Source organism: Mus caroli, unplaced genomic scaffold (genome assembly GCF_978045245.1).
Source record: "Mus caroli unplaced genomic scaffold, Mus_caroli_1 scaffold_11, whole genome shotgun sequence".
In the NCBI taxonomy this organism is placed as follows: domain Eukaryota; kingdom Metazoa; phylum Chordata; class Mammalia; order Rodentia; family Muridae; genus Mus; species Mus caroli.
In genome coordinates, this window is record NW_028227266.1 from 106,359,542 (window position 1) to 106,384,612 (window position 25,071).

A 25,071-nucleotide genomic window follows, 5' to 3' on the forward strand; every position below is an offset into this window, starting at 1 on the left:
GTACAGTCATCCTTGGGGGCGGGAGAGAAGGGACGACCGGGCGAAGACTGGACCGAAAGATTGGGAAGGGGCTCTTTGAAAGGGCCCACCCCTGTGCCGTGCCCCGCCCACAAGTCCACACGGTCCGCTCGCCTTGGTTTCCAGCGCGTCCTCCTCGGCTCTTTCCCGCCGCCCTGCCTGGATCCTGGGGGCGGTGCCGAAGTCGCGGCCCGCCCTGCGGCCTCGCCCGCTCGGTACTCACTAGCTGCTAGTCCGCTACAGCACCGGCCTGACCGGGCCATGTCGGCGGAGCCAGAACTCATTGAACTACGCGAGCTGGCACCGTCCGGGCGCATCGGTCCAGGCCGTACCCGGCTGGAGCGTGCCAACGCTCTGCGCATCGCCCCGGGTACAACACGCAATCCGTCACAGCAGCACGTCCCGGGTCGTGGCCACCGTTTCCAGCCTGCAGGGCCCACCACGCACACGTGGTGCGACCTCTGTGGAGACTTCATCTGGGGCGTCGTGCGCAAGGGCCTACAGTGCGCGCGTGAGTAAGCGGCCCCACACAGCCAGCGACTACGGAACGGGAGGCAGCACCATAGTTGCGGGTCAAGCGGCAGCGGAGGGCTGCTCAGTAGTGATGATCCTGCAGACCAGATCTCCTGGCCTGCCCCATCAGGGAGAGTGCTTGAAAAAATGGTTTATCACTTGTCACACTCTGTCCGTGCACAGTTGGCAAGAGTTAGTTGTCTGTGAATAAGAAGATGCTTCAAGTTTGTCTTTAAAGTGCTTGTGCCCTTTCTTGAAAAGCCTTTGTGCCTGCTGAGCTCTGAGCCTACATTCCGAGGCCCGCCTCTTCCCAACGATTGGCTCACTGTGTTCCCCCTCTAGATTCCTGGGTGACGTCTCCCACGTATAATAGGGGGCCAGAAAAAGTTAGAACCTTGGTTAGGCTCCTTGTAAGTAGGAATTCTATTGAAACTTCAGTCAAGGTTGTTTTGAGTCAAGGATGCAGAGGCTAAAACATGGAGTCCAGTCACACACACAATGAGTGGTCCTTCTGACCTAGGAATTACCAGCAAACAGAACCACGCAGGCAATTTATACCTTCCAGCCTCCTCGCGCCTACTTCTCCTCTCAGACTTGTTGACTCCATTGTTGAAAGTGGACCTTAGACATCCTGGTTTTTCTGTTTTTGTTTTGTTTTTTTTTTTTTTTTGGTTGTTTTGTTGTGTTTTAAGACAGGGTTTCACTCTGCAGCCCTGGCTTGCCTAGAACTCTCTATGCAGACCAGGCTGGGACAAGCGACCCACCTGCCCCTGCCTCCCAAGTTCTGATGTATAGTTTTGAGTTGAGAATCGGTGCTCTGGGCCATATAGGAACTTAAGGATGGCACTATAGGCCTGTGTGTGCCTCCAGATCATCTCATTCACTACGTGAGTATGTCACAAACTCAGCTAGTGTAGCAGTTTGTGACAGAATGCCACACGAGAGCAAGAGCTGCGGCATCTCAGCATTCACAAGGAGAAAGAAAGCTGCTGTGGGGTTCTTGTCTAGGAAGCAAGACAGTTTGGGAGATAAGGAAGAAACCAAAGGCAAATGGAGGGTTTTGCTTCAGACTGGGCTTACAGTGATAACTTGTTGAGATAGGAACCCTGGGGTGGAGTGAAGTAGGAAAAAAAATGACATTTTGGCCATATTCATCAAAAATCATTAGACATTAAAGTGAAGGCACTGTACATAGGATTTGGTCTGAAGAGGCCGATTAGTGCTGCCTGGGATCTGGATCAGGTGAGTGTAGACAGAGCTGGGACAGTACCCAGGTGAGAAACCTGGACATCAACTATGAGACCTGGGCCTTTATAGAACTAAGGAGGGGCTGCTGGCAAGAGCCGCAGAAGAGTGAGAAGGAAGCCTGGCCAGTGGGTGCTGCCCCTGGGAGTCGGGGGAGCAAGCAGGAACTGAAGGATTTAACAATCCAGGTAATGGGTACAGAAGTCAAAACGTTAGACATGTCCACTGGACATTGTAGCTCGTGCCAATAATCCTAACACTGGAGCTGTGGAGGCAGGAGGATCACCAAGTTCAAGGTTACCATTTGGGGCTAACCTGAACTCTATGAGATTCTTTCTCAAAAACCAAAATAGACTTGTGTAAACAAGTGGAGACTAATAGGTTTTTTTCAGTCGAAGAAGTAAGCCAATTCAAGCAGAATTGAGAGTATGAAAGGAGGTTTATTGGGGGCAGCAGGTTCACCGATCCCAAGGAAGGAGGCTAGGGAAGTCGCCATGCAGACAGGGTATGAGGGAGGATGTGCACGCAAGGAGAAAGAAATGCAGAGACAGAGAGAAAAACAGAGACAGAGGAGGGGAACGAGGACAAAATGTCTGGATTATATGGACAAGAGCCTTTGGGGGAAGGGAAGCACAGTCCTGGTATGCCAGCTATATCCTGCAAGAAGTGTGGGCTGAGGGATGCTGGGGAATCTGGAGGCCAGGTCTGCTTTGATGAGTTACATAGGCACCTCTGCAGTTCGTCTGAAACCCAACAACAAGGGCAGAGGACAAATACAGGAAGTCGTAAATTAAATGCCTTTGTTTTCAAGTTAATGGCAAAGCTAAGTAATAGCTCGGCACAAGTGTTAAGCATGCTTGGATCCTTAACCGCCTGAGGCCTCCCAGCAAGTGTCCAGAGGTGCCTAACCGAAGCCTCTGGGATCGGTGTAGCAGTGGGCGGTAACCGGCTGGAGAAAAGGCCAGTCGAGCCCCAAAACCTGTCGGCAGAGGCTCCCTCAGTCAGTGGGTCACTTCGCCGAGCTCCCCCGCCTCACGGCCAGCCCTTTCTGCAGACTGCAAGTTCACCTGCCACTACCGTTGTCGCGCGCTCGTCTGCTTGGACTGCTGCGGGCCCCGAGACCTGGGCTGGGACTCTGCACTAGAGCGGGACACGAACGTGGTGAGCGCGGGGTCGGGGGAGGGCGGGCCGGGAGGGAAGCCGGGACTCGGCGGAGGTGTGCGGGGTTAATCCCTACGTCATGCATAATGAACACCCCAGTGCTCTACTTCCCGGCATCAGAGACGCTAGTTTCGCTGGCGGGTTTGTCAGGCGAAGGCGCGCCCTGGCTGGGTGCACGCGCACTTCTCACTCCCCGCTTCCAGCCCTAAGGGCAGCGGCGGTGCACATGCGCACACGCCCCGGCCCGCTGGGAGGCGGGACCTGAGGGGCGGAGCCGAGTGGAGATGCCTCTGCGATGAGGTCATCCGTCGAGCTGTAGCGTCGTGACCCCGCCCCTCGACGTCTCCCCCGCCCCCCCCTCGACACCAGAGCTAAAGTCGGGCTGTCTACGTTTCAGTCCTAACGGTTGCCTCGCGGCGCTGGCCTCGGCGCAAGCGCGTCCCGACACGCTCACACGCACGCACGCACGCACGCACGCGCCCGAGGCGGTGGTTAGAGGCTCTCTGCGCAGTGGACTAGGGATCGGGCGGTAAAGGCAATGGGCGAGGCTGAAACACCTTCCTTCGAAATGACCTGGAGCAGCACGACCAGCAGTGGCTACTGCAGCCAGGAGGACTCGGACTCGGAGCTCGAGCAGTACTTCACGGCGCGTACCTCGCTGGTCCGCAGGCCGCGCCGGGACCAGGTGGGGAGCCCGGGGGTGCCGCCGGCGGGTGAGGGGCGGTCGCTGGAACCCCGCCCCTCCCCGGTAAGTTGCGGCCTGGAGAGTTAGGTGATGGGCAGCCTCCCCGCCTCTCCATCGCGAGCCACTCGGAGGGTCCTGACAAAAACGAGGAAACGTACGTAGGGTTCTCTGTCCCGGGTAGAAGCCCAGTTCCAGCGCGATGGTACTGAGGACCCAGGCTACCCTGCCCTTGCAGTCACAGACCGGTTGAGCCAGGGGGAAGCAGCTCTGAAGCTTGAAGGGTGGACCACAGGCGGGCGTTATTCACCCATGACTAAAGCCAGCCTCGCAATCCAAACCGGCGTCTTGATTTCGCGTTTGGGCGCTCCCACTCCCTCCCTGGGGGAAATGAGGAAGTGGAGGAGGAGTCCACCGGGAAGTGAGAAGTTGGTTTGGGAGGGGACTCTGGCCGTGCCATAGGCGGTCTTGGATCAGCCAGCTAGGTCCCCAGCCGTTGCTCGACCAACTCTTTGACACCAGCTGCTGGACCTGATCTTTCTCCTCTCCAGGGTGGGACTGTGCAGAGGGATTTGGGGAATTCAGGAAGAGTGCCTTACTTCGGAAGCATTTTACCCATAGGGAGCAGGAAGACTGTAAAAAAAAAAAAAAAAGTGTGGTGCCAGGGCAGCTGAACCTCTTTAAAAAGTCTAGATGTGCCCAAATTATCCCACTTTTCTGGGAATATCATAGTTGTGGCCACCAAGCTCGGATAACTTGTTCTGGAGCGGCAATCCCTCGGAACAGCATACAGGCCGGCGAATCAGGAAAGTGAGACGGAGACTGAGGTTAGAAAACTTAGCAGCACTGAACTAGAACTCCTTATTTGAGCCAAGAAAGTGGAATTGTCTGTAATGCTGTAGGTGAGATTTGATATAAATTCCTTACAGGTAGACTGCTTCTTGACACCTCCAAAACCTTAGTCCAGACTTTAGACTCAATGTGGGGGTGGGAGGGTGGCCTTGGAATTGTCTCCAAGACAATCAACTCAACCTGAGTCATCTTCTATTATGGAGAGGTGGGGGGGAAATATAAGATATGGCCAGTTGAAAGGCATATAAAGAGAAGAATTGTTTAAAAGCAGCTGAAGTTTATGGATGACTCAGTTGTAGAGTGCTTAGCGCTACATGTGTGATGGATGGCCTGACTTCCAACCATTAAGGAACCAAAAAAGAAAGAAAAAAGAAAAAAGGAAAAGGAAGCTAAGAAGTCCTAAAGAGCAAACAGAGTAAAAGCCTGGGGGCTGGGGCTGGGGCTCAGTAACTGAGCACTTGTGAAGCTGCAGGTTCAATCCCCAGCCCAGACCCTCCTAGAATTCTCCTGGGACCAGGCACTGCCTAGCGGTGATCCCAGCTGTGTTTGTTCCAATTGCATTCCAACTAGGGCCTTTCTGAAACCAACAGGAAGTAAGACTCACACTGACGGTTGAGGACTGACTGCTCTACCAGAGGTCCTGAGTTCAATTCCCAGCAACCACATGGTGGCTCACAACCATCTGTAATGGGATCCAGTGCCCTCTTCTGATGCATCAGAAAACAGCTACAGTGTATTCACACATATATAAAATAAGTAAATAAATCTTAAAAAACAAAACCAAACCAGGAAGTAAGACTCAGGCAGTGAGGTCAAATGAGTCCTGGCTGCCCTGAGCAGCAGGGTGAATCCACCCTACCGCAGTCCCTGAAGAACCTGTCTCTGGGCTAAGTCTTCCGACATCGAGGGGAAAGAGCAGAAGCCTCCCTGCTTGCTGCTGGTAGGACAGGCTCTGCTGGGAAGTTGGCCTGTACACCTCTGGTAGATGAGAGCCTGGATTGAAGCTGCCTTCTGTGTAGCTTGAGTCAGGGGGTAAATGGTATGTCCCAGTGTTACTTCACTATATAAGATGTGGTATGGCCGGTCCCAAGAAACCACTAAGGCATCTTACATTATGGAGATCACCTTTCCTCCCCTGTCTACTGTAGTTAGACTGCTGATGTGCACCAGCTCCCATGCTGCCTACACTATCGTGGGTCATGTTCTGTGCTGCTGCATAGTGGGAGAGTGGGCTTTCTTCTCCAGAACAAACTGACCAAACTAGTGTTCTGGGTTCAGCTCTGCTATGGAGATGTGATTGAGATGTGGTTTTAATTTTGTATGTGATGGGGGTGGAAATCGAAGGGCCTTGTACATTCTGGGAAATTACTCTATCACTGAGCTACATTTTATCCCCCAAAGTGTTTATACTTTAAACAAGATTTTTCCCTTACAGTCCTTCATGGTTTCCTGGCCCCTGGACATGTGCCTTCATTTGTCTGTTTCTGTGATGTCGTTAGGGGCCACAACCAGTGCTGAGGTGGCCCCAGATATTAGAAAGCCAAACGATTCTACCTGTCCTTGCTCTCCATCTATGGCATGTAAAACCAGGAGCAATGATGGCTTCAGGATGTATGGGTTTGGTGACAGGACCAAAATCAAGTTCCAAGCCAGAAGGCGTCCCCCATCCCCACCCCACCCACCAAAGAGCCTTAGCCTTTTCAAGGGCCCTGTATCTATGCTGGCCTGTCTTTCAGGATGAGGCTGTAGAGCGGGAGACACCCGATCTTTCTCAAGCTGAGACTGAGCAGAAAATCAAGGACTACAATGGCCAGATCAACAGCAACCTCTTCATGAGCCTGGTAAGTTGGCTGTTCAGGAGTGTGGGAGAACAGAAGCCCAGAGAGTCGGAGCAAAGTATTCTCAGCTGTACCCAAGCAGCTATCTATGCAGACCTGGCTTTACCCGGCCCCTGGAGGACTCAACCTAACTCTTCCATCTCCAGTAGAACTTCCTGACATGGTGTGGTTCTCCTTTTTCTTTCTTTCTTTTCAGAATAAGGATGGCTCCTACACAGGCTTCATCAAGGTTCAGCTGAAACTAGTGCGTCCTGTTTCAGTGCCTTCCAGCAAGAAACCACCTTCCTTACAGGACGCCCGGAGAGGTACGGGGCGGAGCACAGCCGTGAAGCGCCGCACCTCTTTTTACTTGCCTAAGGATGCTATTAAGCATCTGCATGTTCTATCACGAACGCGGGCACGTGAGGTCATTGAGGCCCTGCTTCGAAAATTCATGGTCGTAGATGATCCTCGCAAGTTTGCACTCTTTGAGCGAACTGAACGGCATGGCCAAGGTAGGTTTCCAGTCTCAGCACTCCCTGTGTAAGGGTTATAGATCACATACCTGTGTATTAAGGGGCTGAGGCATCTGAGTCTGTCTCTAATTGTTTATTTTCCCCCGCCCAACCTCCAGTATACCTCCGGAAGCTGTCGGATGACGAGCAGCCCTTGAAGCTGCGGCTTCTTGCAGGGCCCAGTGAAAAAGCCCTGAGCTTTGTCCTGAAGGAGAATGACTCGGGAGAGGTGAACGTGAGTCCACAGTCCTTCTTACTTTCTTATCACTAACAAAGCTAGTGGGGTGTAGCTATGGTGAGGATTTCAGGAGAAACCAGGCTAGAGGACAAGCCCCGCACAGCCTGTCCAAGAATACGCAGGTCCTCGAATGGAAGTTTAGGCTTCCAGAACTCTTTTTTTGTTATGTTTTGTTTTGTTTTTCAAGACAGGGTTTCTCTGTGTAGCCCTGGCTGTCCTGGAGCTCACTCTGTAGACCAGGCTGGCCTTGAACTCAGAAATCCGCCTGCCTCTGCCTCCCAAGTGCTAGGATTAAAGGCGTGTGCCACCACCGCCAAGCAGCTTCCAGGACTCTTAAGCCAAGGTCTAGAGCCTATCCCAAGAAACTATAGGAAGAAGCTGAATCTAGTGGTTCATGTGATAATCACTGTACTGGGGAGGCTGAAACTGGAGGATTGTTATGAGTTTGAGGTCAGTCTGGGCTACCAAAATAAACAAACAAAACAAAAAACAAAAAACACACAAGCTAGGAAGAATTGTCTTCGGGCTTTGTTGTTTCCTGGTGTTGAAAATGAGAACTTGACTAACTCATAGTGAGCCAAGACCAGTTCAGAGCTCCATATATGTGGGCTCAGAGATGGCTCCACAGTGCAGAGTGCTCACTGCATTTCCTGAGGATCCACATTCTGTTTGAAGCACCCATATCAAGTGGCTCCCACTTACCTGCAACTCCAGTGCCAAAGGATTTGTCTTCCTCTGCTGGCATCAGAGGGTGCCTGGAGTTATGTGCCTGTGACCCCACGCGCGTGCGCAAGCACACACGCACACAAGCACACATGCACACAAGCACACACACACACAACTAGGACAATAGAAAAGATGGCTCAGTGGTTAAAAACACGTATTATTCATGCAGAGGACCTGGATTTGGTTCTTAGACACATTTAAAAGCTTACAGTTGCCCATAATTGCAGACCATACACACAATGTGCATACCTGCCTGCAAGCAACACACTTATACACATAAAACAGATCTTTTTAAAAGACTTTGTGTATGAATGTTTTGCCTGCATGTATATATGTGTACATATGTGTACACGTGCCCACAGAAGTAAGAAGGTGTTGGCTCCCCTAGAACAGAGTTACAGATGATGGAACCCACCATGTTGGTGCTAGGAATTGAACTCTGGTCCTCTACAAGAGCAACCAATGCTCTTAACCACTGAGACTGAGACTGAACTATCTTTCGAGCCCCTAAAACAAACCTTAAAACAAAAAGAAAAAGAAAAAAGCTTTGCAGGTATAACCTAAAAAACATAAAGGCCTCTTGGAAGCATTAAGACAGTCTACAAGCAGCCGGGCGTGGTGGCGCACGCCTTTAATCCCAGCACTCGGGAGGCAGAGGCAGGCGGATTTCTGAGTTCGAGGCCAGCCTGGTCTACAAAGTGAGTTCCAGGACAGCCAGGACTATACAGAGAAACCCTGTCTCGAAAAAACCAAAAAAAAAAAAAAAAAAAGACAGTCTACAAGCTAGAACAGATGGCACGGGCCTATAATCTCATCTACTTGGGAAGCTAAAGCAGGATTGCCTCAAGTTCAAGACTATACTGGGCTATATAGCAAGATCCTATCTCACAAACAAACAAACCACTCTTCCCAGCAAAGCCTAGGGACAGTGGCCTATACTCTCAACTACTTGGAATAGTAAAGTGGGAGGATCACTAGTTCAAAGCCTTCCTGGGCTACAGAGTGACTTAAAGGGCAGTCTACGTTAACTTAATTAGACCCTGTCTCAAAGTAAAAGGCCTTGGGACTGTAGTTCAGTGGTAAAGAGTTGAGCAAGCTTAGCCCTTGGTTCATGTCTTAGTTAGGTCTTCTATTGCTTTGATGAAACACCGTGACCAAAACCAAGTTGGTGGGGAAAAGGTTTATTTATTTGGATTACAGTTCCGTATGATAATCCATCATTGAAGGAAGTCAAGGCAGGAACTCAAACAGGACAGGAACCTGAAGGCAGGAGCTGAAGTGGAAGCCATGGTGGGCACTGCTCACTGGCTTGCTCAGACTGCTTTTTTTTTTTTTTTTTTTTTTTTTTTTTTTGGTTTTTCGAGGCAGGGTTTCTCTGTGTAGCCTTGGCTGTCCTGGAACTCACTCTGTAGACCAGGCTGGCCTCGAACTCAGAAATCCGCCTGCCTCTGCCTCCCGAGTGCTGGGATTAAAGGCGTGCGCCACCACGCCCGGCTCAGACTGCTTTTTTATAGAACCCATGGCACCATACACAATGGGCTAGGCCCTCCCCTATCAGTCACTCATTAAGAAAATGCCTTACAGCTATAGCTTATGGAGGCATTTTTTTTTAATTAATATTCCTTATTTTCAGATAACTTTTAACTTGTGTTAAGTTAGCCTAAAACTAGACAGCACAGTGCAATTTCCAATAATGAAGAAAGAAAGAAAGAAAGAAAGAAAGAAAGAAAGAAAGAAAGAAAGAAAGAAAGAAAGAAAGAAAGAAAGAAAGAAAAAAAGACAGGCCGGGCGTGGTGGCGCACGCCTTTAATCCCAGCACTTGGGAGGCAGAGGCAGGTGGATTTCTGAGTTCGAGGCCAGCCTGGTCTACAGAGTGAGTTCCAGGACAGCCAGGGCTACACAGAGAAACCCTGTCTCGAAAAAAAACAAAAAAAAAAAAAAGAAAGAAAAAAACAATGATTTTTTACATCGGGGTTAGTTGTGCCTCAGTGGTAAGAATAGATGCTCAGCATGCACAGAGCTCGGCAGCAAAAAAAAAAGAAAAAAGAAAAAGAAAAAGAATAGGGTGGGTACGAGGGCTGTATGGGAATGTAGCTGGGTAAAAGGTAATTTGCTAACATTTATGAGACCCTAGGTTTGAATCAGAGCCCATTATAGTGAGGGAGAGAATATGAGACTATGTGGGAAAATACACCTAACGACAGATAGAGAAATTTCACTACAAGGAGACTGTTTTGTAGGGTCTGTTTTCTATACAGACTGCTCATGAGGATCCTAGCACAGACTATTCAGTGAAGAGCCTAACACCAAGGCTAGCATTGTGATAAATACTTGTAATCTCAGCATTCCGGAAGCAGAAGCAGGAGAATCACAAGTTTGAGACTAACCTGGGCTACATAGCAAGTTAAAGGCCAACCTTTGATATGTAAAAAGACTGTGACTCAAAAAACAACAAAAAAATAGGGGACTTAAAGAGTTGGCTTAGCAGGGCTGGAGAGATGGGTCAGCGATAAAGAGTACTGGCTGCTCTTCTGAAGGACCCGACCCGAGTTCAATACCTGGGGTTCAGTTCCCAATATCCACATGGCAACTCACAACTGTCTATAATTCCAGTTCTAGGGGATCTGATGCCCTCACAGTCTTACATGCAGGCAGAATACCAATGCACATAAATAAATTGTAAAACCATTAAACAACAACAAAAGGAATTGGCTTAGTGGTTAAGAGTACATGTTGTTCTTACAGAGGACATGGGTTTGATGCCTAGCACCCAGATGGCAGCTCACAACCATCTGTAACTCTTAATTCCGGGGGATCTGATACCTTCTTCTGACCTCTATGTGGAAATATGCATACACATAAGATAATAATGAAATGAAAAGGAAGGTAATGTCAGGAGCGCAGTCCTGCTCATGGGAGAACCATCATGGACCAGTCTGGGAGGAGGGTCTGCCAACTTAGCTATACATTGCTGCAGCCCGTGTATCTCTCCTCTGCCCTTTGCAGTGGGATGCCTTCAGCATGCCTGAACTGCACAATTTCCTACGCATCCTGCAGCGGGAAGAAGAGGAACACCTTCGCCAGATCCTGCAGAAGTATTCTCGTTGTCGCCAGAAGATCCAGGAGGCTCTGCACGCCTGTCCTTTGGGGTGACCTTGGGTCTCCCTGGGTGACAGGAGGAGAACAGGCAGTGCAAAGAGCGTGCCGTGTGAGTGTGACAGGGCCTGTGGGGCCTGAGGAGTGCGTGTGCATGGAGGTCCTCCTCTGCTGACAGGGATGAGCCCAGAGAACAGGGAAGGAGCCGGCTGTCTACCTGTGGATATGGTGGGGCGGGGCTTTGCATCCCTCTGCCCGTATGTACTGGGTCATACTCTGGGTAGCTGCTCAAGTCACAGGGTCGCAGCTGTGAGAATCTTAGAGACTCTACAGACAGAACAAAGTTATGTTTTCACGGGTAAGACCTTACCTATGGAGATTGTTTTGAGTCATGAATGGGTCTCAGGATAGCCCTATCAGAGCCAAGGGTAGCTGCTCAGTAAGGTAGAGTCCGGGGTTCCCTCTTACCGTGCCTTCTGACTTCCAAACACCCTGGGGTCAAAGAGGGCTGGCCGGTTCAACTGCAGTGGCTCAGGCGGTGCCTCCTCTAAGGGAAAGGCTGCTGGACCAGAGCCTCTTCTTGTTTGCCAAAGCCAGAGTCTCCCTCGGATATTTTTGATGGAAGTGTATGAATGTATGTAATGTTTTGTGGCCTCCTGTGGGGAAGGGATGGGGGTGTGACAGTCATCATCAGGGCCTGGTGCCTGAGAGAATTGGCTGAATAAAGATGTAAGAATTTTTCTGGTTTTGGACTCTATAGATGTGGGCCCCTATAGATCGGGGTAACACCTAATGAAAGACTGCCAACAAAGATTGACACATCCAGAGTGCACCCTCTCCAAGGTCGCAGTGGGACCAATATGTTCAGGAAATTTATGCCTGTGGATTCAGGTGTCTTTCAACCCTCCAGGGCTCAGGTCATGGTAGAGACAAGAATAAGCTACAGTTACTACACAGGAAACTTTTTTCTCACAGGCCAACTCAAGAGAAACCATAGCAGTAACCCCTTCTCCAAAAATCTACTCGTGGGTCCCACAGTTCACATGCTACCAGGGTAAAGCTGGTAATAATGATTTTCCTGGATTATGTTATCTGGTGAATTAACAACACTTAGTTTAGGTTCCTTAAGAAATTGATCAAAAAAGTTTTAAAAAGAAGTTTGGCCCCCTGTGCAGTTGGTCACTCCTTTAATCCCAGCATTCGGGAGACAGGCATTTGAGCGTCAGCCATTTATACATGGCACGTTCCAGGCCAGCTAAGGCTACATAGTGAGACCCTGTCTCCAAAAGAAAAAAGAAAGATAACAAAGATGTTTAGCAAGTTCCGTAGTTTCTTTACAGGCAAATGTGACAACTGCAAAGACACAGTTGTGAAAACAGCCCACCCTAGCCTCAGGCAGGCCTAAGGTCCCTTAGGGTGGAGGGGTGACCTAATTGACTATTGCTACTGGGCCCGAGTTTTGGGCGGTGTCAGGGACATAGGGACAACTATACCCGGTCCGACCTTAAAGTCAACAACAACACATTACCTCCGCCTTTCTGGAAGGGAGCTGTCCCAGCTGACCCTTGGGACCCATAGGCTTCTGGGACCTGGAGGCAGCGCATCCTGTGGTGGTCAGCCTCTGAGAGTGGCCATTGGTTCTACACCACAGACTGACGAGACCTTTAGCCACTCAGAGGAGGCACCGTGCAGGACGCGCGGAAGCGGAAGTGAGGTTTCCGTGGAGACAGCAGAGCCTGCGGAAGGCGGCGGCGGCACCTGCGAGTGGAAGCTGGGGCAGGGCATGGTCGCGCCCGCCGCGCTGTGAGAGCGGAGCGGCCGCTGGGTCCGCCATGCGCCCGCGGCGCTGACATGGGCGCCAGCGGCTCCAAAGCTCGGGGCCTCTGGCCCTTTGCCTCCACTGCGGGGGGCGGCGGCCCAGAGGCGGCGGGCTCCGAGCAGTCTCTGGTGCGGTCTCGAGCCCGAGCAGTGCCTCCCTTCGTATTCACGCGCCGCGGGTAAGGGCATGGGTATCTGCCTTTGGGAGGACATCCGGGAATGAGAAACGCCCCCCTAGATTTGAATGGGACGACTGTCATATTTTGGGTCCCAGTCAAAGCAAGGAGAAGGGAAAACCAAGCGGCATTCAGCTCTTGACCGCCCAGATGGTCTTTTTAGAGAATTGCCTGAGGTTCGTCTCTTAGGGAGCAGCTCCCTAATTCAGCTAAGACGGCCTCTAAGAGTCTTAAGACCTCCCTTTCATCCAACTCAGCCTGCAAATTAAAGGCATTTATGTTCCTTCTGTTCTTCTAAGCCTTAGAAGCAATCTAAGGGAAAATGACCTTCTGTTTAGGTGTCTTGCCTTCCTCACTGTGAAGTTGGACCTCCGAGAATAGTGTCTGGAAAAGCAGAGAAAGGCGTCAGTGTTGAAGGTGGGGCCACAACAAAAAAAGTGCCCTCAACCAGTTGGGTTTTCTAGATCTAGGACACTAACCTAACCTTCTTTTTTCCCAGGTGCTCACACAAAATGGCCTGGACCTAGTGAGCTCCTAGGGACTGGCATTCCCTGTGATGGAAATTTGACCGTAAATACCAGAGAGACCCAACAGTGTCGATTAGACAGTGCCAGCCACTTGGGAATGACTTGGAGTGCAGCCTTCTGGGCTCAGACATCCACCATCTTGGGCTTTGGCCCTGGACCAGCAGTGTCTTTAGAAGTGAGACCAGTATGTCCAGGCCACTACCCCACCCACTCTATAAGCCCTAGGTGAAGGGCCTGCTACTAGAATCATGACCTTTGTGAAACAGACCAGTGATGAGAACTAGCTTTAGTTGCCTAGAGAGGGTGCTCTGATAGGACATCCTGTTGGTGTGACAGGGCAACAGTGGCCTTGTCACACTGCCTGCTTCCCTTGGGCACCAAGCAAAGAGTTCTTCCACGGAGGTTACCATTGTGTGTCTTCTCTTGGGGTTCAGCATACTTCACTGTGGTCTGTGGCCCTTGCCAAGGCCAGGGATGAGGCTCTAATCCAGCCTGTTCCCCTTCTCTCCACAGCTCCATGTTCTATGATGAAGATGGAGATCTGGCTCATGAATTCTATGAGGAGACAATCGTCACCAAGAATGGGCAGAAGCGAGCCAAGCTGAGGCGGGTACATAAGAATCTGATTCCTCAGGTGAGGGTCCGAGCAGTGATCATAAAGCCTACATCAGTATGTCAGCAGAGATACAGATGGGGCTTTCTGGGGGAAGAGCTAGGAAGAACAGAGAGGCTCTTAGCATAGAGGCCCAGAGCTGATCTTCACTAGCCTCTGTTTCCATGGCAGGGCATCGTGAAGCTGGATCCTCCCCGAATCCACGTGGATTTCCCCGTGATCCTCTATGAAGTATGAACCTGTGTGTGGCATGGCAGACACGAGCACCCACTGCCCCAGCAAGAAACTCCCAGGATCAAGGTGTAGCTTCCATTCAGGAGTCCAGGCTGGTGCCACAACCTTGAATAAACTAAACTCCATTGGCCCAGAACCTTCAGTTGTAAGAGGGGTTGTCCCTCAGTGTTAACTGGTATTGGCTGATGTCTGAAAAATAAGTGGTTGGTGGCTGGTGAGGGCTAAGGACAGAATTCCCAGCCCATCTCCCCCAGCCGCTTGTGCGAGAAGCATGACAGGAGACACGTGCTGGTCAGGAATGCCTGGTTCCTGGTGACCTGCCTGACCTGCTTTCTTCCAAGCTTGCCTAGGGCCCAGCCCTCCTAGAAGCTACAGCACTTTACAAGCAGAGTCTGCCTTCTTCCAGCCCCTGGGCTGTAGGGGCTCTACCCAAGTGGGAACTTCCTTTTCCCTCACTCCCCTTCCCCCCTAGTCAGAGCATTTCAGCCGTTTGCTACCTCGATTCCTCCTGTATCGGACAGACTGGAGATACGTACCAGCCTCACCCTTCCTGCCTACCTACCACATGCTCCCGCTCTTAAGCTGGACACTTTGCTGGCTGTTCAGTAAGAATGAGGACCAGTGTGGGAGGCTTCTCCTTTCACCCAGGGCTGGACTGATCTCTCTTGATTTCAACCAGTTGCCCTCAAGTTGAGAGGGTACAGGCTGGGGTCAGGACAGGCTACCGACGCCTGTACCTGTAGGGGCTTGCCCCAAACCACGTATTCATAGTCTCCCTTGTCTTTGCACCAGTCCCACAAATCCCCAGTTGTAGGGGAGAGGCAGTCCACCACCTAGTGGTAAGAAACGACTGGGGCTGGTGCCAGTAGCTATGAGGAGCCCATCCCCCCTTCTCCTACAGTATCTTTACCCCTTCAGGGTCTGTTAAGAGAAAGTACTGCAGCTCCTTGGTAAGGATAGAAAGGAGGGGAAAATACCTAAAAGGCATAATTAAAATGTGAAGGTTTGTAAATAGTCTAGACTATGATAATGTTGGGGCAGAGTCTGATTTCTATACAGAGATGGCTTTAAAAAAATACTTCCTTGTGGAAGCTCTGTGCTTCTAGAGTGTGGGAAATGGCTTGGGACGAGTGAGCCCCAGCACAGGAAGACTGTTGTGTTATTTGTTCAATTTCAATAAAAGTTATTTGTAGACCCTGCACATGAGAGTGGCTTCCAGTGAGACTTTAACATCCAGTTTCTAGACTGCTGATGCGGTAAGGCTAGCAAACCCTCGCCTGAACATTGCCTGTAGCAATACCAGCCGTGGCCAACAGGTGGCTCCAGCCCTCTCAAGATGCAGAGGGCCACTCACCTGTCCATTCTGTCTGGGAATTTGGAAACAGAAGGGCGTGGGATCCTAGGGAGATTGCCCTCGTCTGAGGTGTGAGTGTAGCCACACACAGTCGTGAGATGGTTCTGGTCCCAACAATACCAGATTATGTGAGTGAGGTTACAGCCTAAACCCCACAGATCAAGGCCTAGCTATACTTGAACAACAGACACTTCCCACCATGGCCTTGGCCTCCTTCCAGGCTCTGAAGTCCACACTCACCTGACTTCCCAGGCAGCCATCAGAAGGGAGAGCGCAGGCCTCTGCTGCAGCTTCTATTGTAAGGCTCGGCCCAACACTTCCTCAGCTCTCTGCTGCCAGTGGACGTTCTGCCTACATTTCTCAAGGTCGGCCATGAGCAGGTTCTCTGCTCACCTAGCCTTTGGCCATAATAAACTCAAGAAGTTTTTAAAAAGCAAAAACAAAACAAAACAAACCCAATTAGGAAGCAGAAGTTCATCAACTCAGGGCAGTTGGCCTTCAAGTTGCTCAAAGCTGAAACTGGTCAAGTCTTGAGGAGGATTGGCCTGTTCAGCATAGATTTCTCTAGACCAATTGTCGTCCCTGTGATAAGCCAGGAGTTAGGTTCCTGTCCAGGAGCCAAGGCTCCTCATTATCAGGCAGTAAGTATCCTATCTCAGCACCACCATCCTGCTCGGGAAACTCCCTGACCTGGACCTGCCTAGCTAACCCCAAAGCTATGAACAATAGGAGAGTCAGGGCAGTGTTTCCCCACTCCATCCTGCTGGGCTAGGCTCACTTCCTTCCTGCTGGCAGCCTAAGGAAGTGTCCCTGCCCTGGACAGTCTCGCCTGGCCTTTGTTTTCCCAGTAGTCCCCACCCGTGGAGCTTCCTAGACTTGTCCCTTGTGACGCCGACACAGACACAGTAATGACCACAGCCTAGGCTATACACCCAGCTCCCCTGCTTTCTATTGGCAGAGGGACTCGTAGCACTGGGAAGGTGAGCCCCTTGGGCGGTGAGGGGTTGTCAGTTTAGGTAGATTTGAGAGCAGGCAAATTTGCCTGGACCTCCAAAGAGGTCTTCCAGGAATTCCTATTGTGAGCTTCCTTTCCCACAGGGACCCAATTCTCCTCCCCCCACCCCATATCACAGCCACAGGCATCAACACATTGTCACATTGTCTTTGTCACAGGTTGGATACTTCCGCTCTCGATGGAAAAAAAACTGACTCAGCTACTGAAAGAACCCACCACCCCCACCCCACCCGTTTTCCCCTCGTGCAGGAGGGTTTCTTTGGCACCTGCTCTAGGGGACCATTCGCTCAACCGCCCAGCAAATTGTGTGACTCCCATGAATACAGCCAGCCACTTGGGCCCCCTCACACTCTACTGGATCTGAGAATGATGCAAAACTTGGAGAAAGATGAGCCCTTGGTTCCTAGGCCCATATCCTTCCTATCACCTGGCACAACTCATGCGGACCAGATCCTACTGAGAGGAAGGGTGCAAAGGGCAGCCAGCCACCAAGGGAAACAGGGTCAAGGGGCTCTCCTCCCCACCCGCATTGTTCCTGGCCCTTTCCGCCCAGAGGGCAGCAGGAAGTGAGGAGAAAGGGCAGGGATGGGAGGCGGGAGGGAGTGGGTGGGAAGGAATGGGGTTTATCAAATCCCCAGCAGACTGCCCAGAGGGCAGCAGCTGGCGCAAGGAACCTGGCTGGAGAGGCTCTACTCAGGTGAGCGCCGAGTAGAACATAAAGCTAGTCCGCACTGCCATCAATGCGCGTACTCCTGCGGCGCTCCCTAGCTTCCAAGCTCGCGGTAGGGAAAGGGGCTGGCGGCCAGAAGCGGACTTTCGGAGACTTGAGTCGTGCATTGGAGAGCAGATCTAAGAGGCGAGGGTACAGCTCTAAACCTAGTCCTCACTGGAAGGGGATTGCAAGGCAGAAAGTTTCAGAATATGGAGTCGGGGTACTAGGGAGACACTGAAGCCTCCTTTCTACGAAGTCAGGCCCGAAACTTCGGCAAAATGCTCTTTATTTGGAGTTGAGTGAAGCACCCTATGGGTACTTCACCTCGTCGGAGAGACTGTTCCGGGAAGAATCCAGTGGATTGGCAAGCCCTGGCGTGGGTCGGGTGAAAGTGGCTAGATCACTTTCCCCTTTGGCCCTTTGGCAAGGCAGCGACCCCCCCCCCGTTACCAGGACAACCACTATGTCTGCTTTGCCAAAGGAGGGCTCAGAGGCTGTACTAGGCCCCCTCCTCTAGACGGGCAAAGGGCGGGGCTTCTTTCTGACCGCAGACAGACTAGTGGAGGGAACCTGGGCTCAGCGAAGGCGGGTCATTAATGTTCCAAGAGGTTCTGGATCCACTCGGGTCAAAATCTCTTACACTAGACAAAGGGCCCACATTGCTATATTCAGACAGGTGGGATTGAATCCGCAGCTAACCCCAGTCAAGGCTTCAGCTATAAGCTTTTATTTCAAATGCCATTACCACCACTACCCCCTCATCCCGCTCGCGCCCGCCTCATCCAATGTTCTATCCCTTTAAGAAGCCAGCTGCAAAGAGTGGATTGTTCCACTGACGACAGATTGTGGGGGTAATATCTCAGGCTGGTTAGCTCTGGTGGCTAAGACCAGCGGGAATCCCCATTCCAGGAGGTATTCAATCTCAGATCCATAACTATGTTCCTCTACAGAAGATCTAAGGGTCCTCGAACTCGAAACGCAGCACTGGCAAAAAGGAAGAGAAACACATCCTCCCTACGAGGCCGTAAATTCTGCCATCCACCCACCTCCGAGGCAGGATTCTTAAAGGGCCCGCGGGCCTCGGGGCGGAGCCAACAGAGGCTCGAGCTGGGGCAGTGCTTGGGCGAAGGGCCGGAGCGGGCTTGGTTGGTACCAGGATGGCGGCGGCCCTGGCGTGGGTCCTGGTGGCGCCTGGTTCGAGGTGAGGGCGGACGTTGCAAGCCTGGTGACTCTCTTCCTGTGAGATGGGCTCTGAATCTCTAGGGGCGCCCTCATAAGTGACCCAGGAACCCCACCCCCACCCGGCTGAACTCTGGCCCCACGTGCGGGGCGGGGGCGGGGTCCCGCACAAAGACCGGAGTGGAATACTCTCTACCCGGGACCCCTTGTGCTGGGAGGTGAGGGTGTGGGCCGGTCGCGAGTGCTCACCCAGATTCTTGGTGGCTGTGGTGGGAAGGGCAGGTCGGCGAGCACCGCGGTGGGAAGTCCGCTGCCCCTTTGTCCCCCGGGCGCCTCCTCCTATCCTAAGAGTGTCGGTGCCCGAGACTAAGTCCTGACGTTCTTGCTCTTCTGCTTGGCGCACTTGCACAGATATTAGTTCCTCCGCAGTGTACCTAACAGCTTCCCAGCTTCTGTATGCGTTGTGCCCCAAATGCTGTCTCTTCTCAGAATCAATTCTGAGTTCGTAGTGAGGGTGGGGGACATGGGGTGGTATAGGGTGGAACTTGGGTCCAGAGTGTTCTAAAACTATTTACTGTATGGTATACAGGCATGTAAGTGACTCTAGCAGTGAGTCGGTAGCCTAATCCGTCCCTTTTTCAGAAAGAACATGGACCTAAAGGAGATTCTTGCCCAACCACAGGCAGCTCCCTGTTCTAGAAAGAACTCTGTGGTTTTGGTAAAATCCCTAAGGTCTTTTGCCTACCCATCAGCATCCTGCTATCCTGCAAACCTGTTACAGCCTCAGCCATCCGAGCAGGAGCATGGTGTGCCGCACAGTATGGGTTTGGGGAGTTTATGTGGGATGAAGGTGCGTACACATCTCTGGAACTCGCTAGACTGACTTGTTCTCTCTCATACTTTCTTCAGTTCCTGAGCTGCTACCAGGCAGGTAACACTTCCTGTAGCCCCCAGCATGCGGGCAGGACTGGGTCCCATCATCACACTGGCCCTAGTGCTGGAGGTAGCATGGGCCGGGGAGCTTAAGCCCACAGCACCGCCCATCTTCACTGGCCGACCCTTTGTGGTAGCATGGAACGTGCCCACACAAGAATGTGCCCCACGCCACAAAGTGCCACTGGACCTTAGGGCCTTCGATGTGAAGGCTACACCGAATGAGGGTTTTTTCAACCAGAATATCACTACCTTCTACTACGACCGTCTAGGCCTGTATCCACGTTTCGATGCAGCCGGGACATCAGTGCATGGCGGTGTGCCTCAGAACGGCAGCCTCTGTGCACACCTGCCCATGCTGAAGGAATCTGTGGAACGCTACATCCAGACCCAGGAGCCTGGGGGGCTGGCAGTCATTGACTGGGAGGAATGGCGGCCTGTATGGGTTCGAAACTGGCAGGAGAAAGATGTGTACCGACAGTCTTCGCGCCAGCTGGTGGCCAGTCGGCACCCTGACTGGCCATCAGACAGAGTAATGAAGCAGGCCCAGTACGAGTTTGAGTTCGCCGCTCGGCAGTTCATGCTGAACACTCTCCGTTACGTCAAGGCAGTCAGACCCCAGCACCTGTGGGGCTTCTACCTCTTTCCTGACTGCTACAATCACGATTATGTACAGAACTGGGAGAGCTACACGGGCCGCTGTCCCGATGTGGAGGTGGCACGGAACGACCAGCTGGCCTGGCTCTGGGCCGAGAGCACGGCTCTCTTTCCCTCTGTGTACCTGGACGAGACACTGGCGTCCTCAGTACACAGCCGCAACTTTGTCAGCTTCCGTGTTCGGGAGGCCCTTCGCGTGGCTCACACCCACCATGCCAACCACGCCCTCCCCGTCTACGTCTTCACACGTCCCACATACACCCGAGGACTCACGGGACTGAGCCAGGTACGTGTTCTCCCTTCCTCCGGGAGCCACTGCATGCTTGTGTTAGAGGGGACCAGAAGTCCTCTTCCACATCTGTTTTAGTCTTGTGGAAGGGTGATGTCACCCCCATTCTGTAGATAAGACCGAGACCCAGAGATGCTGAGAGGTAGCCAGGAGCCTGTAGCAAGTCCGTGAAAAGTGCACAGAACTAAACCAGTCATCCTGACTTTGGGGTCAGAATGTGTAACCTTTGACTTTGTGGGCTCATGCGAGGGCTCTTGGCTTTGGAGACTAAGGTCCAAGGTGAGGATAGAAATGGGCAGAGCGGCCTCTCCCTGTCTAGAGCTGTCCTAAGGTCAGCAGGTTAGAGCAAGGCCTGTTCTGAGTCTCCTGTGATACTGTCTGGTGCCAGTCTTCCTTAGTAACCATCCCTTCCCACACAGGTGGACCTTATCTCTACCATCGGTGAGAGCGCCGCCCTGGGCTCAGCTGGTGTCATCTTCTGGGGCGACTCGGAAGATGCTTCAAGTATGGTAAGGGAGACCCACCCGGCCTTCCAGGGCTGCTGAGGAGTGTATACTTTGGCTTCTGTCCCTACCTGGGTGTACACACTGAGTATAGCTTATCTCCTAAGCATAGCAGCTTTGTCCCTGGACCCAAGAGGGAAGAAGGGCACCCCCACCCTGTTCCCAGGAAGAGGAAATGCTATCTTGAACAGCTGGAGTTCCGCCCTTCCTCATCCACACAGCTGGGCTCCAGTCTGTTTCAACCCCGCTTCTCACTAGGGACAGGGGACTGACTATAAAGGCTCGGGAACTCTGTGTATATGTTTACATATATATACAAATAAATATGCCAGGGATGTGCCTCAGTAGAGAGCTTGCCTAGTCTAGGGTTCAAACTCCACCACTACCAAGAGAAAGAGGTGCTATCACCACAGTTTCCGTCGGGGCTTGGGCAAAGGTAGCTAACATCAGACGCTCACTCCTTACCCTTGGCCTTTTCCAGGAGACCTGCCAATACCTCAAGAATTACCTAACTCAGCTGCTGGTTCCCTACGTAGTCAATGTGTCCTGGGCCACCCAGTATTGCAGTTGGACCCAGTGCCATGGCCATGGGCGCTGTGTGCGCCGCAACCCCAGCGCCAATACCTTCCTGCACCTCAATGCCAGCAGCTTCCGCCTAGTGCCTGGCCATACCCCCAGTGAACCCCAGCTTCGACCCGAGGGGCAGCTCAGCGAAGCCGACCTCAACTACCTGCAGAAGCACTTTCGCTGCCAGTGCTATCTGGGCTGGGGTGGCGAGCAGTGCCAACGGAACTATAAGGGGGCAGCTGGAAATGCCAGCAGAGCCTGGGCTGGATCCCACCTCACCAGCCTGCTGGGTTTGGTAGCTGTGACTCTTACCTGGACCTTATAAGGGATCTCTCCCCCTGGATATCAGTCCAGCTGGCCTCTGGTGCAAGGATCTCCTTGGTATGAGGAGCCTGTTAGGCGGGAGACAAAAGTCTGGAGTAGGCAGTGCTCCCAGGATGCCTAGCAGAGCACCCATACCATCTGTCACCCCCCTGTTCTAAGGGGGAGAGAAACATCCCCTGAGATGCCCTCATCTTGCCAGAGAAGATGGAGAATCTAGCTAGGCCAGAGAAGGCCTGACTCTACTCCCTGCTCCTGGATAGTTTATAATTTTGGGGTCTCTTTTGTAAATTAAATATAAAACAACTCCTGTGCTTCTTGTCTTTTTCTGCTTTGGGGTTAGTGTGTGAGAGCGCTCAGGGCTGCCCAGGAGGTGGAGCCCAGCTCTTTGAATCCACATGCTAGAACTTCTCAGCAATGTGTTCACTGGGGCCTAGGGAAGAAGGGCTACTGAGTCTGCACTTGTGCTGGGGCAGGGCTCACTAGAATAAGATTCATACTCTACCCTAACATCAACTCCACTTTATCTTGATAGAAATAGAGTGGGGCCCACCATTGTATGACTGATAGAACTAGCTATTTATCTGCTACCTGCCCCAGTATCCCAAGCAGGGTCAGGACTAGCTTCCTTACCTCAACCACACACAGAGAAAGGGGACATGATCTTCCCTGATGTTCCTACAGTAGAGCATTTCTTTTCCCTTTTTGTTTTTTTCTTGTTGTTGTTGTTGTTGTTTTGTTTTTTGAGACAGGGTTTCTCTGTATAGCCCTGGCTGTCCTGGAACTCACTCTGTAGACCAGACTGGCCTCGAACTCAGAAATCCACCTGCCTCTGCCTCCCAAGTGCTGGGATCAAAGGCGTGAGCCACCACTGCCTGACACAGTTGAACATTTCTGTTCCCTGCTCCCAAGGGCAGTGGACTTGTTCCTCTCCCTGTCTGGTTCACACCCTTCCCTTGGGGCTGGCAGGTAATTGTGTGTGTGTGTATCAGTGATAAAGCACTTGCCTGGCATGTGCAAGGCCCTGGGATTGATCACTAGCACTATCTTGAAAAATAAAATAAACCTAACAAGAATGTTGAGACAAGAGTCTCACTGTACAGCCCTAGCTGGCTTAGCAATCAGTATGTGTAGATGAATCTGGTCTTGAATTCAGAGATTCCATTCACTGATTTTACAGGCCTGTGTACACCAGACTTAATAATTTAAAACCTGAAGAAGAGGGCTAGAGAGATGGCTCAGCGGTTGAGAACATTGACTGCTCTTCCAGAGGTCCTGAGTTCAATTCCCAGCAACCACATGGTGGCTCACGACCATCTGTAACAGGGTCTGGTGCCCTCTTCAGGAGTGTTTGAAGAGAGCAATGGTGGTGTACTCATATGCATAAAATAAGTAAATCTTTAAAAAAAAAAATCTGGGGGCTGCCGACTGCTCTCCTGAAGGTCCTGAGTTTAAATCCCAGCAACCACACGGTGGCTCACAACCATATGTAATGAGATCTGATGCCCTCTTCTGGAGTATCTGAAGACAGCTACAGTGTACTTACATATAATAAATAAATAAATCTTTAAAAAAATAAAATAAAATAAAAATCTGACCGGGCATAGGTGGCGCACACCTTTGATCCCAGCACTCAGGAGGCAGAGGCAGGCTGATTTCTGAGTTTGAGGCCAGCCTGGTCTACAGAGTGAGTTCCAGGACAGCCAGGGCTACACAGAGAAACCCTGTCTCGAAAAACTAATTAATTAATAAAATCTGAAGAAGACCACTCAAAAAACCAACCAAAAAGATAAAAAAAAAAATCAAAAAGAAGGAGGAGGAGAAGAAGAAGAAAAAGACAGACTAAAAGCAACAGAGCTTGGCAAAGGACGGCAAAGACAAGGGAGACCTCTTGTCTTCCTCACAGCTGTGACTCATCCTGTTGTAACCTTTTCTATTCAGCCATGGTCTCTACGGTACCTGTCAACCTTCTATGAACATTAACCCCCCCCCCAATATGTATGGATACACACACAACTGTTAGCCCAAGGGTGGGCATGGAGGACAGAAGAAACATCTGCACTTTCCCCATGCCTGTAATCTGTCCTACAAGTTGTGACCTATGTCCATCTAGCTTTGAACACACTCTTGGGGCAAATCCTGTCCACCACTTCACATTTCTTCCCCTGAAACCCCAGGGATTATGTAGCTACTTCCTCTAACTTAAAAACATTCCCTTCAAGAAGGTTAAACAAGGCAATAAAACTCAGCTGCCAAGTGATGGTGGCAGCGACACAGGCCTTTGATCCCAGCACTCTGGAGGCAGAGGCAGGCGAATCTCTGAGTTTGAGGCCAGCCTGGTTCCTGAGTTACAGGACAGAGAAACCCTGCCACAAACAAACTCCTCAGAAAGCTAAGGAAACTTCCCTAAACTCTGGAGATTCAAGAAGTTAATGATTTGGGTGAGCGAAATGGCTCAGAGGATAAAGGCATGTGAGACCTGATGACCCAGAATCGGGGTGACAGAGGAGAAAACTACTGACTTCACAGGCCTTACATTGACCTGTGTGTATGAATCTGTGACTATATGTCACCTCTGTGCCAGAAGTGGATGTCAGCATCTCTGGACCTGGTTGCCAGCCACTTGGCACACACGGGTGCTGAGAACTGAGCTCCAGTCTCCTGGAAGAGCAGCTAAATTCTCTTGGTAATTAAAAAAATAAATTAATTAAAAATATACATATGGCCGGGCGGTGGTGGCGCACGCCTTTAATCCCAGCACTTGGGAGGCAGAGGCAGGCGGATTTCTGAGTTCGAGGCCAGCCTGGTCTACAAAGTGAGTTCCAGGACAGCCAGGGCTATACAGAGAAACCCTATCTCGAAAAAAACCAATAAATAAATAAATAAATAAATAAATAAATATACATACACACATAATATTAAAAAATTATAAGATTCACAAGAACCCTCTCCAAAACTAAAAAGTAATAAATAATTGCTGGAGAGGCGCTACCTACAAGCTGGCAAGCTGTACCAAAGCTACAACTTTTGTCAACTGTTGTTCTGGCGCTAGGGTTGACCTATTGGTGATGCAGCTGTCTTTGAGTGTCCCATGCTTCTGTAAGCAGCCCTACGTTCCTCCGGTAATGTGACCCCCAAAACCTCATTGATTTACCAAGCTAGACTTAGAATCGATTCTGATTCTCTCACCTGTGGTGTCTGGAAATGAATAGAAGTCTGTTCACAGAAAAAGTCACGTGACACCAAAGACTCTGAGGGCTAGGGGAAGGGTCAGGGTAGGAAGGTGGGATAGATCAAAGGCACTAAGCAC

At 51.2% G+C, this 25,071-nt stretch overlaps 3 protein-coding genes across 7 annotated transcripts; all 3 read left to right on the top strand.

Annotated features, from left to right (window-relative positions):
* Positions 1 to 31: 31 nt before the first annotated feature.
* On the top strand, positions 32 to 11,603 carry Rassf1 (Ras association domain family member 1). Of its 3 annotated transcripts, XM_021171936.3 has the most exons (6): positions 32 to 529; positions 2,831 to 2,937; positions 6,208 to 6,312; positions 6,506 to 6,803; positions 6,923 to 7,038; positions 10,774 to 11,603. In XM_021171936.3, the coding sequence occupies exons 1-6, from the start codon at positions 280 to 282 to the stop codon at positions 10,918 to 10,920; spliced, it is 1,023 nt and encodes a 340-aa protein (XP_021027595.1). In that variant the 5' UTR covers positions 32 to 279; the 3' UTR covers positions 10,921 to 11,603. The 3 variants fall into 3 exon arrangements, with proteins under 3 accessions (XP_021027595.1, XP_021027594.1, XP_085684120.1); XM_021171935.3 differs by lacking the exons at positions 32 to 529; positions 2,831 to 2,937 and adding an exon at positions 3,325 to 3,622; XM_085827994.1 differs by lacking the exons at positions 32 to 529; positions 2,831 to 2,937 and adding an exon at positions 3,691 to 3,776.
* A 974-nt stretch (positions 11,604 to 12,577) lies between these two features.
* On the top strand, positions 12,578 to 15,432 carry Tusc2 (tumor suppressor 2, mitochondrial calcium regulator). Its single transcript, XM_021172357.3, has 3 exons — positions 12,578 to 12,860; positions 13,898 to 14,018; positions 14,169 to 15,432. Exons 1-3 carry the CDS (start codon positions 12,715 to 12,717, stop codon positions 14,232 to 14,234), a joined length of 333 nt encoding a protein of 110 aa, XP_021028016.1. The 5' UTR covers positions 12,578 to 12,714; the 3' UTR covers positions 14,235 to 15,432.
* Positions 15,433 to 17,213: 1,781 nt separating this feature from the next.
* Hyal2 (hyaluronidase 2) lies at positions 17,214 to 22,068 on the top strand. 3 transcript variants are annotated; one of them, XM_021172050.2, is made up of 5 exons: positions 17,214 to 17,297; positions 18,263 to 18,513; positions 19,401 to 20,367; positions 20,790 to 20,879; positions 21,355 to 22,068. In XM_021172050.2, exons 3-5 carry the CDS (start codon positions 19,447 to 19,449, stop codon positions 21,763 to 21,765), a joined length of 1,422 nt encoding a protein of 473 aa, XP_021027709.1. In that variant the 5' UTR covers positions 17,214 to 17,297; positions 18,263 to 18,513; positions 19,401 to 19,446; the 3' UTR covers positions 21,766 to 22,068. The 3 variants fall into 3 exon arrangements, with proteins under 3 accessions (XP_021027709.1, XP_021027710.1, XP_021027711.1); XM_021172051.3 differs by lacking the exon at positions 18,263 to 18,513 and having other exon boundaries at positions 17,223 to 17,297; XM_021172052.3 differs by lacking the exons at positions 17,214 to 17,297; positions 18,263 to 18,513 and adding an exon at positions 18,537 to 18,709.
* Positions 22,069 to 25,071: the final 3,003 nt, after the last annotated feature.

Excerpts from the sequence above, each read along its gene's own strand:
- Rassf1 (XM_021171936.3), top strand. The coding sequence starts at position 280 with ATGTCGGCGGAGCCAGAACTCATTGAACTACGCGAGCTGGCACCGTCC. Across the intron at positions 2,938-6,207 it reads TAGAGCGGGACACGAACGTG|GATGAGGCTGTAGAGCGGGA; the intron begins GTGAGCGCGGGG and ends CCTGTCTTTCAG. Across the intron at positions 7,039-10,773 it reads ATGACTCGGGAGAGGTGAAC|TGGGATGCCTTCAGCATGCC; the intron begins GTGAGTCCACAG and ends TGCCCTTTGCAG.
- Tusc2 (XM_021172357.3), top strand. The coding sequence starts at position 12,715 with ATGGGCGCCAGCGGCTCCAAAGCTCGGGGCCTCTGGCCCTTTGCCTCC. Across the intron at positions 12,861-13,897 it reads TTCGTATTCACGCGCCGCGG|CTCCATGTTCTATGATGAAG; the intron begins GTAAGGGCATGG and ends TTCTCTCCACAG. Across the intron at positions 14,019-14,168 it reads ATAAGAATCTGATTCCTCAG|GGCATCGTGAAGCTGGATCC; the intron begins GTGAGGGTCCGA and ends TTTCCATGGCAG.
- Hyal2 (XM_021172050.2), top strand. The coding sequence starts at position 19,447 with ATGCGGGCAGGACTGGGTCCCATCATCACACTGGCCCTAGTGCTGGAG. Across the intron at positions 20,368-20,789 it reads GACTCACGGGACTGAGCCAG|GTGGACCTTATCTCTACCAT; the intron begins GTACGTGTTCTC and ends CTTCCCACACAG. Across the intron at positions 20,880-21,354 it reads CGGAAGATGCTTCAAGTATG|GAGACCTGCCAATACCTCAA; the intron begins GTAAGGGAGACC and ends GGCCTTTTCCAG.